Source organism: Pristiophorus japonicus, chromosome 11 (genome assembly GCF_044704955.1).
Source record: "Pristiophorus japonicus isolate sPriJap1 chromosome 11, sPriJap1.hap1, whole genome shotgun sequence".
NCBI classification, from domain to species: Eukaryota; Metazoa; Chordata; class Chondrichthyes; family Pristiophoridae; genus Pristiophorus; species Pristiophorus japonicus.
In genome coordinates, this window is record NC_091987.1 from 29,708,711 (window position 1) to 29,723,911 (window position 15,201).

Sequence of the window (15,201 nt, forward strand, 5' to 3'; positions counted from 1 at the left end):
TCCCAGTTCAAGTAGTCTGAATGTGGCAATACATTCCTCCCCTGAGCACCGTGTAGGCAGGATTTGCTGTGACTTCATAAATAATATGGTAACATACACTCTCATAAAACGTGCATGATTGTATATCTAAATATTTAAGTACCTCATAAAATATATATGAGAATGTTTTCTTCATCATACAATGGCTTCATAAAACATTTGCAAATGTATACCTGTAATAGCTTCATAAAATATTTATTGAGAACCCAGTAAAAATATATATATAAAATATAGAATGTGCTACAGAAGTATGCACTTACTAAAAATGCAAATCTACCAGGATGAGTGCAAGGCCAACGTTCCTATTTTTCCAGGACTCCACTTGGATCACCACTAATAAGGGGACGGAGGAGTAGATCTGTATAATTATTTTTTTTCCCACATTGTAGTTTGCACAGTTTGAGGTGTGGCGCTTAATTCTGTTGCAAAAGGTACAGTTGCATTTTCAACACAAGCAGGACATTCACTTGTTGGGCGTGTTGCTTTTTTGTACAGAAACAAACAACCCGTTTTCACTTCCTGTGACCTCAACCTTCCGGCTTGCTGTGGAAAGAGCCATTTGAAACCTCTATTTAGCAATTACGCAAAGCAGGGGATAAGATTGTTACAAAAGCCCAGCAGCTATAAAGCCACACTTGGAGAATGACACTGAAAAAAATGGAATTGTAGACTTTCTGATGGACATCAATGTTTAGCAGATTCATATAATACTGTAGAAACATTCTGTTTTTGTCTCATTGCATCAATTTCTGCCTCTTTTTCAGTTGACTTCCTGTGCGTTACATATCTATGCTGCCTTAATTCAGAGTCACTTCATTCCAATTATTTGATAACTCAAAGTTATTTAGCACTGAATTCCCACTTTGCTATTATTTATTTTGCTTAATCTGAATTATTGGATAATTAAAAAAAAAATTAAAGCACGAAATGGACTTTGAATTATTTGAAGTAGATTATTTGAAATGAAATACGGTAAGGACATTGCCTGGACTTGGAAATACCAAAGATTTTTTAATGCAAATGTTTCAGCCCCGTTACAAAGGGCAAATGGAGGCAGTACTATCTTGTTTCTTGGAGGTTGGGGTGAACACCACAAGCAGCAGCATTCTGCAGAGGTTCAGTCTTCTGGGACAAGTTGGGCATCCTGGATGTGTACCCAGTGGAGTAGGTTTCTGCCATTGTGATAGTAATAAAGGAACCTTCCCCTGTGAACTTTAGCGGGTTTAGTGTTGGAGATCTTTGGTGAGGACATCCGAGCACCTATACAGAATGTGTCCCCTTCCACCTGGCGGACCAAGGTCCTCTTGGCCCAGTATTTGCTGGAGTGGGGCATCTTATGGTGTGCTCCGTTAGTTCGACTTTTTCCCTCACCCTTCAGCCCGAAAATGTTTCCTCCTGTAAGTTGCTGGAATTGCGGGCAATGGGGCACCTTGGGTGAACAACGGGACCAACCCGTCTATCTCCTTAACCAATGAGATTTAAGGATTGAGAAAGAAACAGAGGAGTGACAGAGAAGGAAATTGGGTGAATTAGAGTCAAATCAGGTGCAGAATGAGAAATAAAAAGAGGGAACGAAAAATTCGATTGAGAGAAAGAAAAAAGAGACAGAAAGGAAAAATAAAATAAAAAATATACATTTCAAATAAAAATGTTTAAAACTATCCAACAACAATTTACTATCTGTAGGAATGAGACTCCACAGTTTAAATTGTTCCCTTTGTGGACTGGAGAAGTTGATTGTCCTTGAAGGAACATAAAACCCCTCATTAAGGGCCCAAATTTCCCCAGGAGTTGCTCTGTTTTTTTTGAGCAACTAGATTTTTTTGGAGTAACTTAAAAATTGCAATTCTCCCCATTTATTTTGCTCCAGTGTAAGTGAGTCAGTTAGGTTTTTTTTTTTGTTTCGTTTTTTTTTAAAGGGGGCGTTACCAGCCACTTACGCCTGTTTTGGCCATTTAAGCCAGTTTAACCAGCTAAAAGTTACTCCAAACTAACTTAGGCCAGCATATAAGGCCACTTGTGTCCGTTCAGAAAAACCTTGTGGTGAAATAAGAAATCAGCGCAGGTAGCCAGAGATAGGTGGGGGTGGGGGGGGGGGGAAATGAGAGGATTCTGAAACACTAAGCACCTTCACAACATCAGCACAACATCACATCGTCATCACAACATCTTCACAACATCATCAATAATTAATGAAAAATAAATCAAGCAGTAAAAAATAAAAAATCCTACCTTGCCGCCCGCAGCACACACCGGCTCGACCATCGGCCAGGGCTAGGGGCGGCAGGCTCATTACTGCTGCAGCACATCGAGGCTCTCCGACTCTAAAGGCTGCCCGGATGCGAGCCGAGTTGCCGGCTCTCCCCCCGATGCAGTCTGTCCGGAACGAAGCGAGCAAGCTGGGTGAGCAGATGAGAGTCGTGTTAAGAGCTGAACGGCCACCAGAAAACGGTCACACAGAGAAGACGTTTCGGTCGGCTTGAGACAGGGACGGCCCTGGCACGCTTGGTCTTTTCGTTCAGCAGGTCTGCGGTTGGATGACAGGCAGAGAGAGAGAGATAGAGGTGTCCTGCCTTGATAACACAAAAGCCCTGCCCTCGTCTTTCTGCTGCCTGCTGCCGTTCCACACCGCACCTCCCCCGCTGCTCGTTGGCCCTGCGTGATCTTGGCCTGCGGCCCTTCTTTCGACTTCTGTCTCGTCCAGTCTGTGTGCCTGTCCATGGTGAGCCGCTCTCTCTCTTGCCATTCCTCCCGCTGTTTTCCCCCACTGCTCGTCCGGACCGTCAATGGACTTACCACCGTGTTGCAACATTACACTGTAGTCGAATTTAAAGGCGCTTCTGCGGGCTCGGGTGTTGCCTGGCGGCTCGTCGTCAGGACCTCGGCAAACGGCCACCGTGAGCTCCGCAGGGACTGAACCGGTGATGCAGGTCCGGCTTTCTTTCCCCACATGGTGACACTTTGGTCATTCTAGTCACTCTCCCTTTACTTGTGGGACAGTCTACTTTACGGGCAGTCTGCGTTTGGTGCAATTGAACCTGTTTCACATCCCTCTTTTGATCCTCATCTTTCTCCAAGTAACACAAAGAGAGGAAATCCCCATATCAATAATTTTGATTTTTTTTTTTTAGTAATGATTAGATCTTGCTCCAAGGGATAAAAAAAAAGCTCCCAAAATTAAACATTCAGATTTCATGAATCTAGTTTTAGAGTCCACTTTCATATGTGCTCCGAGTAAGCTGGTCTCCCTTGAACCATTTCATTCTTTCAGCCCATTTTTTACGGTGACAAAAGTGAACACAGGAAAATCAGGCAATTCCTTCTATACTGATGGCTACCTTGTTAGTATTGAGTTTAATACTAAAATGAAATGCCTGTATTTTTTGTGCAGAACTCATTGGTGATCCAGTGAGGGATCTCTGCCCAATTACCTGTTCCACTAGCCATGACAACTGGAAAATCATCCTGTAACATCTTTCAGGAAAAGTACATTCGAGATGCTTGGAAACTACCCGTGTAGAACTTGAATGAATAGAACATAAAAAGTACAGATGGTCTTCATAAAAGAACCAAGTGAAAAAAAATATGAAAACCAGTTCAAAAATTTATATTGGAATGATAAGACAGTTAAAATTTACATTGTTTTTAAATTTCTATGAACCAGGAGATGCTGGTTACAGTTTACAGTTATAGAGGCATTGATAATTACACACAAGAACATCAGACGTAAACATTAAAAATACTACCTCCTAGGACCACTTTGTCACTGGGCCACAGATGTATGTGATCTGATAATCTGCTGCTTGTCCAACAGCACTACAGCGAACACAATACATTACAGTTTAATCACACCTGCATCCAGAGCAGTTCTCAACTCAAGTCTAGAAAATAGTGCACAGGATCAAGGCCACTTATGTAACTCAATGCTGCATAGTTTTGAGGCACTGAATACCATCAACTGAAGTGTGACTTAGACATAGCGTCTACCCTTTAAAAACCGTTAGCGGCTGTTCATTTTGCCATATTCCCATCTCCAGCCTTTATGAGGGCCAAGGAGGAGCAGAGAGCCGATGCGGTGCGTGTAGGCAAAGTGAGGGACAGGTTCACCGTATTGTGCTGTTCCAAGATCAGCTCAATGATCTGCACAGCCACCTCATCTCCTAAGCCCCCTGACCTGGGCCTGTGTCTGTGCATCTCACATACTCTAATCCAATTAGTCGCTGGCTTCCTCAGCCCACGGACACCCATCGCACTAACCTCGCTAAATCCTAACCACTGCCGCATCACTTCCATTGCTGCCTCCGGACCCCGGGCCCAGCTGGGATAGAGTCCTGTATATTCACACTCTCACCTGTCGGGAATTAACCCTCACAGCCCAGGGTCCCACCAACTATTGCCCCGGGTCACCCCACCCAACGTGACCCGCTCATTATATCCTCAGCCCTTACATCCTGAGATCAGACTCGGTCAGTCACACAACTACTCAGCTCACAGACCTTCTTTATACTTTACACATTCCTTTCATCCGACTTATGGCAGTGCGGGGTCAGAGGTCAGGGCGGGGGTCAGGGGTGCGGGGCCGAGAAATATTCGCACCTGTGAACACCCCATTCTCCTCGCTGCATTTTCGCCCGTGCCCCTCCAACGCCGAACCACTCCCTCCCCCACAAACCACTCCCTTCCCCCCCTCCTCCCCTACCTCGCTCCCTGTGTCCCTCCTCACTCCCCCACCCCTCCACCCAACCCCTCGCAACAAGCAGCAGGAGAGATCTCCGAGGCACAGCACGCCGCACTGGTAAGCCACTCGGTCAGGGCTAGGGGCGGGAGGCACGCATGACTGAACGGGGGAGGGATGGTTTTTTTTGCAGTTGTTCCTAAATGTTGTGTGGTGCTAATGGAACATGATTCAGTTTTAATGTAAAATATGTTTTATTGAAAAGTTTACAATGTACTTCACTTTAGTGCAATAAAATAATTCTTGTATCAAACTTTACTTTAATATGACTCTTTAAGATCATTTAGAAACTTTGAGATCACTTATAAACTTGTAAAGTTACAAAACTTACGAAACAATTTCAATTCAAAAAAAGTTATACTGTAAGATCACTTAAAAACTTTTAGATCACTTGTCGGTTGTAAATTTAAACAACTATTAAAATGTGAGAACATTTACACTCTAAGATCACTTATAAATTTGTAGTGTTACAAAACTTACTAAACAATTTAAATTTGAAAACAGTTACAACAGTAAAATCAACAACAACAACAACAGCAGCAAAGAAAGGCTGCACCCATCTCTCATCCGCATCTCGGTGAATGTGCATGGGGGTGGTAGTGGTGGGGGGGGTGGTAGTGGTGGGGGGGGTGGTAGTGGTGGGGGGGGTGGGTGAGTGGTGGCGGGGGTGGGTGAGCGGTGGCGGGGGTGGGTGAGCGGTGGCGGGGGGGGTGGTAGTGGTGGGGGGGGTGGGTGAGTGGTGGTGGGGGGGTGGTAGTGGTGGGGGGGGTGGGTGAGCGGTGGCGGGGGTGGGTGAGCGGTGGCGGGGGGGGTGGGTGAGCGGTGGCGGGGGTGGGTGAGCGGTGGCGGGGGTGGGTGAGCGGTGGCGGGGGGGGTGGGTGAGCGGTGGTGGGGGGTTGGGTGAGCGGTGGCGGGGGGGGTGGTAGTGGTGGGGGGGGGGTGAGTGGTGGTGGGGGGGGGTGGGTGAGTGGTGGCGGGGGGGGTGAGTGGTGGGGGGGTGGGTGAGTGGTGGTGGGAGGGTGGTAGTGGTGGGGGGGGTGGGTGAGCGGTGGCGGGGGTGGGTGAGCGGTGGTGGGGGGTTGGGTGAGCGGTGGCGGGGGGGGTGGTAGTGGTGGGGGGGGGGTGAGTGGTGGTGGGGGGGGGTGGGTGAGTGGTGGCGGGGTGGTGAGCGGTGGCGGGGGGGGTGAGCGGTGGCGGGGGGGGTGAGCGGTGGCGGGGGGGGGGGTGAGTGGTGGCGGGGGGGGGTGAGCGGTGGCGGGGGGGGGGTGAGCGGTGGCGGGGGGGGGTGAGCGGTGGCGGGGGGGGGTGAGCGGTGGCGGGGGGGGTGAGCGGTGGCGGGGGGGGGTGAGCGGTGGCGGGGGGGGGTGAGCGGTGGCGGGGGGGGGTGAGCGGTGGCGGGGTGGGTGAGCGGTGGCGGGGGGGGGGGTGAGTGGTGGCGGGGGGGGTGGTAGTGGTGGGGGGGGTGGGTGAGCGGTGGCGGGGTTGGGTGAGCGGTGGCGGGGGGGGTGAGCGGTGGTGGGGGGGGTGGTAGTGGTGGGGGGGGTGGGTGAGCGGTGGCGGGGGGGGGTGAGCGGTGGCGGGGGGGGGTGAGCGGTGGCGGGGGGGGTGAGCGGTGGCGGGGGGGGGGGTGAGTGGTGGCGGGGGGGGTGGTAGTGGTGGGGGGGGTGGGTGAGCGGTGGCGGGGGGGGTGAGCGGTGGCGGGGGGGGGTGAGCGGTGGCGGGGGGGGGTGAGCGGTGGCGGGGGGGGTGAGCGGTGGCGGGGGGGGGTGAGCGGTGGCGGGGGGGGTGAGCGGTGGCGGGGGGGGGGGTGAGTGGTGGCGGGGGGGGTGGTAGTGGTGGGGGGGGTGGGTGAGCGGTGGCGGGGGGGGGTGAGCGGTGGCGGGGGGGGGTGAGCGGTGGCGGGGGGGGTGAGCGGTGGCGGGGGGGGGTGAGCGGTGGCGGGGGGGGGTGAGCGGTGGCGGGGGGGGGTGAGCGGTGGCGGGGGGGGGTGAGCGGTGGCGGGGGGGGTGAGCGGTGGCGGGGGGGGGGGTGAGTGGTGGCGGGGGGGGTGGTAGTGGTGGGGGGGGTGGGTGAGCGGTGGCGGGGGGGGGTGAGCGGTGGCGGGGGGGGTGAGCGGTGGTGGGGGGGGTGGTAGTGGTGGGGGGGGTGGGTGAGCGGTGGTGGGGGGGGCGTGAGCGGTGGCGGGGGGGGTGAGCGGTGGCAGGGGGGGTGGTAGTGGTGGGGGGGTGGGTGAGTGGTGGGGGGGGGGGTGAGCGGTGGCAGGGGGGGTGGTAGTGGTGGGGGGGTGGGTGAGCGGTGGCGGGGGGGGGGTGAGCGGTGGCAGGGGGGGTGGTAGTGGTGGGGGGGGCGTGAGCGGTGGCGGGGGGGTGGTAGTGGTGGGGGGGTGGGTGAGCGGTGGCGGGGGGGTGGTAGTGGTGGGGGGGTGGGTGAGTGGTGGCGGGGGGGGTGGTAGTGGTGGGGGGGGCGTGAGCGGTGGCGGGGGGGTGGGTGAGCGGTGGCGGGGGGGGTGAGCGGTGGTGGGGGGGGGCTGGTAGTGGTGGGGGGGGGGGTGAGCGGTGGTGGGGGGGGGTGGTAGTGGTGGGGGGGGGGTGAGCGGTGGCGGGGGGGGTGAGCGGTGGCGGGGGGGGTGAGCGGTGGCGGGGGGGGGGTGAGCGGTGGCGGGGGGGGTGGTAGTGGTGGGGGGGTGGGTGAGCGGTGGCGGGGGGGGTGAGCGGTGGTGGGGGGGGGCTGGTAGTGGTGGGGGGGGGGGTGAGCGGTGGTGGGGGGGGGTGGTAGTGGTGGGGGGGGGGTGAGCGGTGGCGGGGGGGGTGAGCGGTGGCGGGGGGGGGCTGGTAGTGGTGGCGGGGGGGTGAGCGGTGGCGGGGGGGTGAGCGGTGGTGGTGGGGGGGGTGAGCGGTGGCGGGGGGGGTGAGCGGTGGCGGGGGGGGTGAGCGGTGGCGGGGGGGGTGAGCGGTGGCGGGGGGGGTGAGCGGTGGCGGGGGTGGGTGAGCGGTGGTGGGGTGGGGCTGGTAGTGGTGGGGGGGGTGGGTGAGCGGTGGTGGGGGGGGGCTGGTAGTGGTGGGGGGGGTGGGTGAGCGGTGGTGGGGGGGGGGGTGAGCGGTGGCGGGGGGGTGGTAGTGGTGGGGGGGGGGGTGAGCGGTGGCGGGGTGGGTGAGCGGTGGCGGGGGGGGTGAGCGGTGGCGGGGGTGGGTGAGCGGTGGTGGGGTGGGGCTGGTAGTGGTGGGGGGGAGTGTGGCTTGGGTCTCTACAGAGGCTGGTGCGGAGATTGCAGTGGGAGTGGTATTTGATTGGCTGGGCTGTCTGCTCTTATTGCAGCAGCTACCTCACCCAAGCCCTCCCTGATGGTCTGTGCCATCGTTCCCATTGCCTCTGACATTCCCGCCTTCAGTTCCTGCTACTTGTCCCGACAGTCCCGTTACCTCATCACCCACCCCACTGATGGTGCCCACGAATGATCGGGTAAGGGCATTGGTCTCCACACCCAATGCCATAACCTCAAGCACATCTGTTGCATGCTGCACCTCAGGAGAGCCTGGTCGGATTCTCCTTCCCCTCGCCCTGGGTCTGCCTTGCAGCACCCCTCCAGTGCGAGGCGCAGGCTGGGACGGTGGGGCCCTGGGTGTCCCAAGCTGCATTCCACCACCACCGCTGGGACCTGTAACCTGTGAAACCATGAAATGTCGCACCAGAACTTACATCACTAAATGCGGATGGGTACGTGAAGAAACAATGGCATGTCGCATCAGAACTTAAAGCACTACGCAAGGGTGGGGAAGGGATGAAACCATGGAATGTCAGACCATAACTCATGGAAGTGTCTGGCAGAGTGAGGTCCTGTACTATGGGCTGATCCATATTACGATCTACCTTCTCCCCTGAACACATATCCATGCCCCCCTGCCACATTGGTCTGGAGCGCACGCATCTGAATCTTCTTCTGGATCTTCTGGATCTTCAGGATTGGCATCATGTTCTGCAAAATATAACAGAACAGACATATGGTTAGCAGCACAGGAGGGGGCAGGGTGGGTGGCATGAGTAGGCTCACACGTAGCAGGCCAGGCAACAGGTTGATTTGAAGGTTCACGACGCATTTTCAGGACTTACCCTCTCCCTCGTGTGCGGGCCCAGCTTGTGCAGTACTGATTATTTTTCTCCAGGTAGGACCCATCAAAGCAGTGACCCTCTGTTCCAAGGGTGTCAGTGGATGCAGATTGGGCGGGCCTCCTCCTGTTCGAGTTGCTTCCCTTTTGTTGTGGGCCAATTTCGTCTGCAAAGATGAAAATATAACTTTTTAGAGAGGGTGTCTTTCTGCTGGGTGGGACATATACAGATGGTCACATTTGCAATTGCAATTCCATTGAAAAATGAAGATATTACTTACACTAACTACTTGACTAAGATCCTGCCATTTCTTTTTACACTAGCCTCGTGGTAGTCACCACTCCGCAGTAATCTTCTGCAACTAGGTTCCAACGTTTCTTCATTTCTTTGGTTGGCACTTTTGTGCGACCTCTGTTGCTGGTATCCAGCTCCTGCCATCTGTTCTCAATGACATTAACTAGTGTCTCCACTTCGTCATGCAAGAAATTATTTGTTCTTGGTGTACGTTGTTGCATTGCTGTATTGAATTTACACTCAGTGATTTTTCAAAACACACAGTCCTTACCTTGCATGCACCTATGTAGCACTCCTTTCCACTCCTTCAGGCACCCAAAAATCACTTAAAAGGTTTTCCACTCGTTCCTGCACCCAAAAATCACTGAGCTCGCTTTACCTTGAAATATGGCCAATTGCCAATGTTGCTGACCCATTGCGCATGCGCGCACGCTCCAACGCGCATGCGCAATGCTGCCAGCAATCAAAAAACACGCTGGGACCTAGCCCCGCCCCCCCCGCCAGCTGTATTGACCCAGCACGGCACTAGCTCTGCCCCCCCCCCCCCCACAACTTTTGCTGGGCCACGCCACGGGCCTGCAACGTTCCAGGAGCGGCGAGAATTACAAAGTTGGTTTTTGTAGCAGTTTTTATCCTACAAAGTCGGCGCACCTCCGGTGGGGGGGGGGGAGGAAAATTGGGCCCTAAGAAGGTACTTACACTGTTAACAATTTCTGTGGCGAGTTCAATTGGTAATTAATGCGCAAATGCACTAATTTCATGAAACCATGTGAGGGTTGAAGGCAAGCTTCCATTTCCACGAGGCTAACGGTGGAGCGACACAAATCGTCCAGCAACTTGTGATTCACCACCCACGGAGTATCTGTTCCTAACCACAAACTACTGGATGATTCACACATTAATAACAGTGAACACCATTAAACATGTAATTTTGGCAGCAAAATCTGGGCCCTTATGTTCTCACTTAATATAAGCCCGAATTTAAATCACTTTTACAGCCTTGAGCCCTTGAGTTTTTTTAACAGTCAAATTACACCAGCATTCAGAACATGCTCTGCACATGCAGCGCCCGGGTATTCCCAATTTGAGAGCTGTGCTCAGCTGACAGTATGCTGTCGACTCTCACTACTCTCAAACACTACCTGCCAATAACATTAAAGAAAGAACTTGCATTTATATAGTGCCTTTCATAACCTCAGGATGTCAAAAAGCAATGAAGTACTTTTGAAGTGTATTCGCTGTAGGAAACACGGCAGCTAATTTTGCACACAGCAAGGTCCCACAAACAGCAAATGGGAGAAATGACCAGATAATCTGTTTCAGTGATGTTGTTTGAGGGAAGAATGTTGCCCAGGACACCAGGAGAACTCCCCTGTTCTTCTTTGAATTGTGCTGTGTTTACGTACACCAGAGAGGGTAGGCGTGACCTCAGTTTAACGTCTCATCCGAAAGCTGGCACCTCCGACAGTGCAGCTCCCTCAGTACTGCACTGAATTACCAGCCTGGATTATGTGCTGAAGTCTCTGGAGTGGGATTCGAACCCAAAACCATCTGACTTTATGAAGCAGTATCTGGCTACATACCTTGACAATTTTGTTCTCTGAAAATATTCACGGATGCGGTTTGGCACTTTTTTAAAATAAAATGTTTATTGGAATTTCTAACCTGAACGTTTGATGAAGTGAAAATGATGTCGAGTAAAGTGAGCGCCTTGATGAGCGGTGTGTGATGTGCCCACATCTCACTGCCTCAGGGCTCACTTGTCTCACCATCTTCCTATCCTGCTGGTTGTAGCTCTGTTCCAGCCTGCAGTAAGCACAAAGTCACACGCTACACAACCAACTCTGGCTGGCAGTGCTCCCACACCCCAGCCTGAGCCAACAGAAGTCTAAACCTCAGAGCGTAGGGGGGGTGGGGGGGCGTTGACTCTAGCGACACCGAGAGATTGTTCTATATGCGACCTCACGTGAGATGCTGCTTTCTCAGTCACCCTGTTGTGTGCTGCAGTATTGTGTTCACCAGTCATGTTGTTTTAAGTTAAGTATACCTTGAAGAAAACAGTAATGGGAGATTCCCCGAGGTGCCCACATTGTACGTACGCCAGAGCCCATGATGTTGCAATTGTTGTTTGTATAGAGCAGGCCCTGAGACCAGGGATTTATTTCAGAGACTTTTTTGCATTTATTTCCTTTGATTTCTCTTTTTTATTCCTGCTTCTTTTGACTTAATTCTGCCGGGAATTGCTTGGAGCAGCACTGCACGAGAGTGAAAAAATATCTGAATTCCTCACAGAGATTTCAGGAGAATACTTATATTCTCCCTTATCGTCACTTGCCAGAATCTTCTGTAAAGTTAGTAAAAGCATAGCAGGTAGCAATGATGGGCAAAGGTGTAGAATACAACTCTGTTTAGTGGGCATGTACTGTCTTAGGAGAAAATATGATGTGGATTAGATTCGGGGTATCTCAGTGAAGGCTGAAAACCTGTTTGCAGCAAGTCTCATCTCTTCGTCTCCGAACTCTGCAGATACCGGAGACAAAGCCCCACAATGGATCTGACACCAGTCAAAGTGATACATTTAGCAATCTCAGAATTTGCTCAGGGCTTTCTGATCACATTTTGTAATGTTTCCTTTCCCCTCTCCCACCCCACGCCCCGATTTTCTCCTGGGCCACATTTCCACTTGCACCAGCGGCCCTGACAGAGGTAGCCACTCCTTACGTGTGAACCCGGACAATGACTGTGGATGTGCTGCTCAACTGTGAAGGGCATCACTAATCAGCTCAATCAGACGCTCATCCAAACAAACATGCGCTTCCCGAGTCCCATTCAGAGTATTACTCCCATCACTTCACACCTGCAATCCTGCCATGTCTCCTCACTTTCCCTGCAATGGTATTGAGTGTCCCTTCCTGTATAAGCAGACAAAAGGAAAACTTGAAGCAAATATGTTACGCGCCCATGAAACACATAAGATGCTATTGTTTTATTCAACATCATTTTAAAGTAAGCACAAACAATTTACTGGCTGTACCCAGCAGAATTAAAGGGGCAATGCCATTTAATCTACAGAGACTCATTGAAATGCTGAGCCTGAAATATGGCACCGAGTCTCACGGCAAGAGAAATGTCATAGTCCTGTACACTACCTCTTAGCTGTTGCAGAGTACCATTTTATACAGTACGTCTCATCTTAAAGCAGCCACTCAGAAATTTCAACCTGCGGTGCAATTATTTTTCTCCACGTAAACTGTTGAACACTGCTCCCCTTATAGTCACTTGCCAGAATCTTCTGGAAAATTAGCAAAAGCATAGCACAGTAGCTATGATGAGCAATGGTGTAGAATACAACTCTGTTTAGTCGGCATGTGCTGTATGAGGAGAAAATATGATGTAGATTAGATTTGGGGTTAGATGAAGAGGGGAGGGAGGACGCTGATGCGGAACATTAACACCAACATGGACCTGTTCAGCCGATGGCCTGTTTCTGTGCTGTAAATACTTGGTAATACTTTGTAATGGTAAATGTATTAACTGAAAGGGATTGACATTACTTTTTTTGTTGCAAATGTATCCCTGTTTTCTCTTGTAGATCATGGTTCACGCCAGGATATACTGTCAAAATTAGCAATTATAAAGCTCAATTTGTTTTGAGAGATTGCTCGGTTTTGTATTTCAGTAACCAATTTTTGTAACTGTATCGTCATCAACTAAATAGAAAAGGTTGGGAAAAAAATTGCATTGAAAACTGAAGCAATGTTCCACCTTTTCTTTTTACACAGTTCCTCAAGTCCTCAAAAGCTGTGCAGAATTCATTGAGAAACACGGCATAGTAGACGGGGTCTACAGGCTCTCGGGGATTACGTCCAACATTCAGAGGCTGAGGTAAGGCATCACTGGCAGCTGTTTCACGTGGTTTTATTAGTCTGAAATTACAGTAGCGTGCCTTGGGTTTAGAACAGCCCTCCACATTTAACTTCCTCGAGGGTGAGGTAAGTTTGCTCCTCAGATGTGAATCGGTACTGGCGCACCATGTTTGACCTTACAGAGCTGGCAAGCTTGAAGCTGCATTATGGACAATAACAGTGCCTGGCCCTACTCAGCGGAGACAGTTTCAGTCCTGAGACTAACCCTCGCTGTGATCTGGTTTCGAAAGACCTGTAAAATCACGCAGGCATTACAGTGACTGAAATTTTAAAAGGTGAAAATAAGGCAGAGAAGCTTTAACAAGTGTCTTGATATATTAAGAGCATTGTATTAATTACAAGATTAGGTTTTTAAAAAGTTTGCCCTGTTTTGCCTGCTGAATTTTTCTTAAAGAGAATAGGGCCAGTTTTCAGTTCTATAGCCGACTATTAATGGGAGTGATAAAGGCTTCAAAATGGAGCCAGTTGCCTTACCGTCCCCTTAACACCAGTGATGGGGCTGGTGACATTTTAAAATGGACGTACTGTTGGGTGCCCAAAGTTCCCGCCTGTCTCAGGCAATAGGCCGCTTTTAAAATGCAATTTGTCAATTTTAGGCTGGAACTGGTCGGAGCATGCTCCGTGCACACAATAGAGCCAAAGATCCCCAGCCAAGGTAAATTTGGAATTATATATGTGGGGCTCGGAGAGACAAACCGCCCTCCGTGATTACATTCCCTCCTCCACGCTTACCTAACCGGCCTAATATTGGCGAGCTGCATCAGAACACCGATTTGGTGCCCCCCCCCCCCCCCCACTCCTGCCAGCTTCCTGTCCCAATGTTAATGAGGCCAGTGAGAGAGGAGGTGGGTGGGGTGGCTTGACCCATCCACCTCCACGGAGGTGTGTGGGGGACCTGACCCATCCACCTCCATGGCACGAACCTGGTATTGCAGTACTTCCAGGAACGGTGCAGTGGCTCTAGGCCTTTTGGCTAAGAGCATTGGCGCAGAGTGATCCTTGGCGTGTGCAAGGTGACCTCTGGCGTTTGTGATTTGACAAAGAATTGGAACGATTGGCTACGAATTTCAAAAAAAAAAAAAAAAAAATGTTAATGAGGCCAGTGCCTCACAATTGCAGCTGCCTCTTCACAGCGGGTACGGGCGATAGTCCGGCACACTCCGCTAATCGGTCACAAAAAGGTCAAGAGCGACCCTGTTGTGTGTGTGTGAGCCACGCGTGGTCATGGGGCGTGCACCAGCTGGTCTTTTCCTGACTGACATTTTCAAATGTTCATTTTCGTCAGAAGTTAGTTAAGAGCGAGAGCCTAACCACCACCCCTTGACATTCAACGGCATTACTATCGATGAATCCCCCACCATCAACATCCTTTGGGCCACCATTGACCAGAAATTTAATTGGACCAGCCACATAAATACCGTGGCTACAAGAGCAGGTCAGAGGCTGGGTATTCTGCGACGAGTGTCTCACCTCCTGACTCCCCAAAGCCTTTCCACCATCTACGAGGCACAAGTCAGGAGTGTGATGGAATACTCTCCACTTGCCTGGATGAGTGCAGCTCCAACAACACTCAAGAAGCTCGACATCATCCAGGACAAAACAGCCCGTATGATTGGCACCCCATCCACCTCCTTAAACATTCACTCCCTCCACCATTGGCGTACCGTGGCTGCAGTGTGTACCATCTACAAGATGCACTGCAGCAACTCACCAAGGCTTCTTCGACAGCACCTCTCAAACCCGTGAACTCTACCACCTCGAAGGACAAGGGCAGCATGTGCATGGGAACACCATTTCCAGCAAGTTCCCCTCCAAGTTACACACTATCCTAACTTGGAAATATATCGGCATTCCTTCATCGTCACTGGGTCAAAATCCTGGAACTCTCTCCCAAACAGCACTGCGGGAGTACCTTCACCACACGGACTGCAGTGGTTCAAGAAGGTGGCTCAAGAGCAATAAGGGATCAGCAATAAATGCTGGCCTTGCCAGCGATGCCCACATCCCAAGAACAAAGTTTTTAAAAGTTACTATAAAGTTGCTTGCATTGCATTCTCAGATACTTGAAACCCAAACAATGTGTGCTTAGCTTCTCATTAACAT

The 15,201-nt window shown here is 51.5% G+C and overlaps 1 protein-coding gene across 1 annotated transcript in view; it reads left to right on the forward strand.

Annotated features, from left to right (window-relative positions):
• The window catches only part of arhgap31 (Rho GTPase activating protein 31), a 145,333-nt gene that overhangs the window by 41,658 nt on the left and 88,474 nt on the right, over positions 1-15,201 (forward strand). Inside the window, exon 2 of the mRNA XM_070893293.1 lies at positions 12,955-13,057. Within this exon, the coding sequence (XP_070749394.1) occupies positions 12,955-13,057 (103 nt within the window). The remainder of the gene's footprint in view (positions 1-12,954; positions 13,058-15,201) is intronic.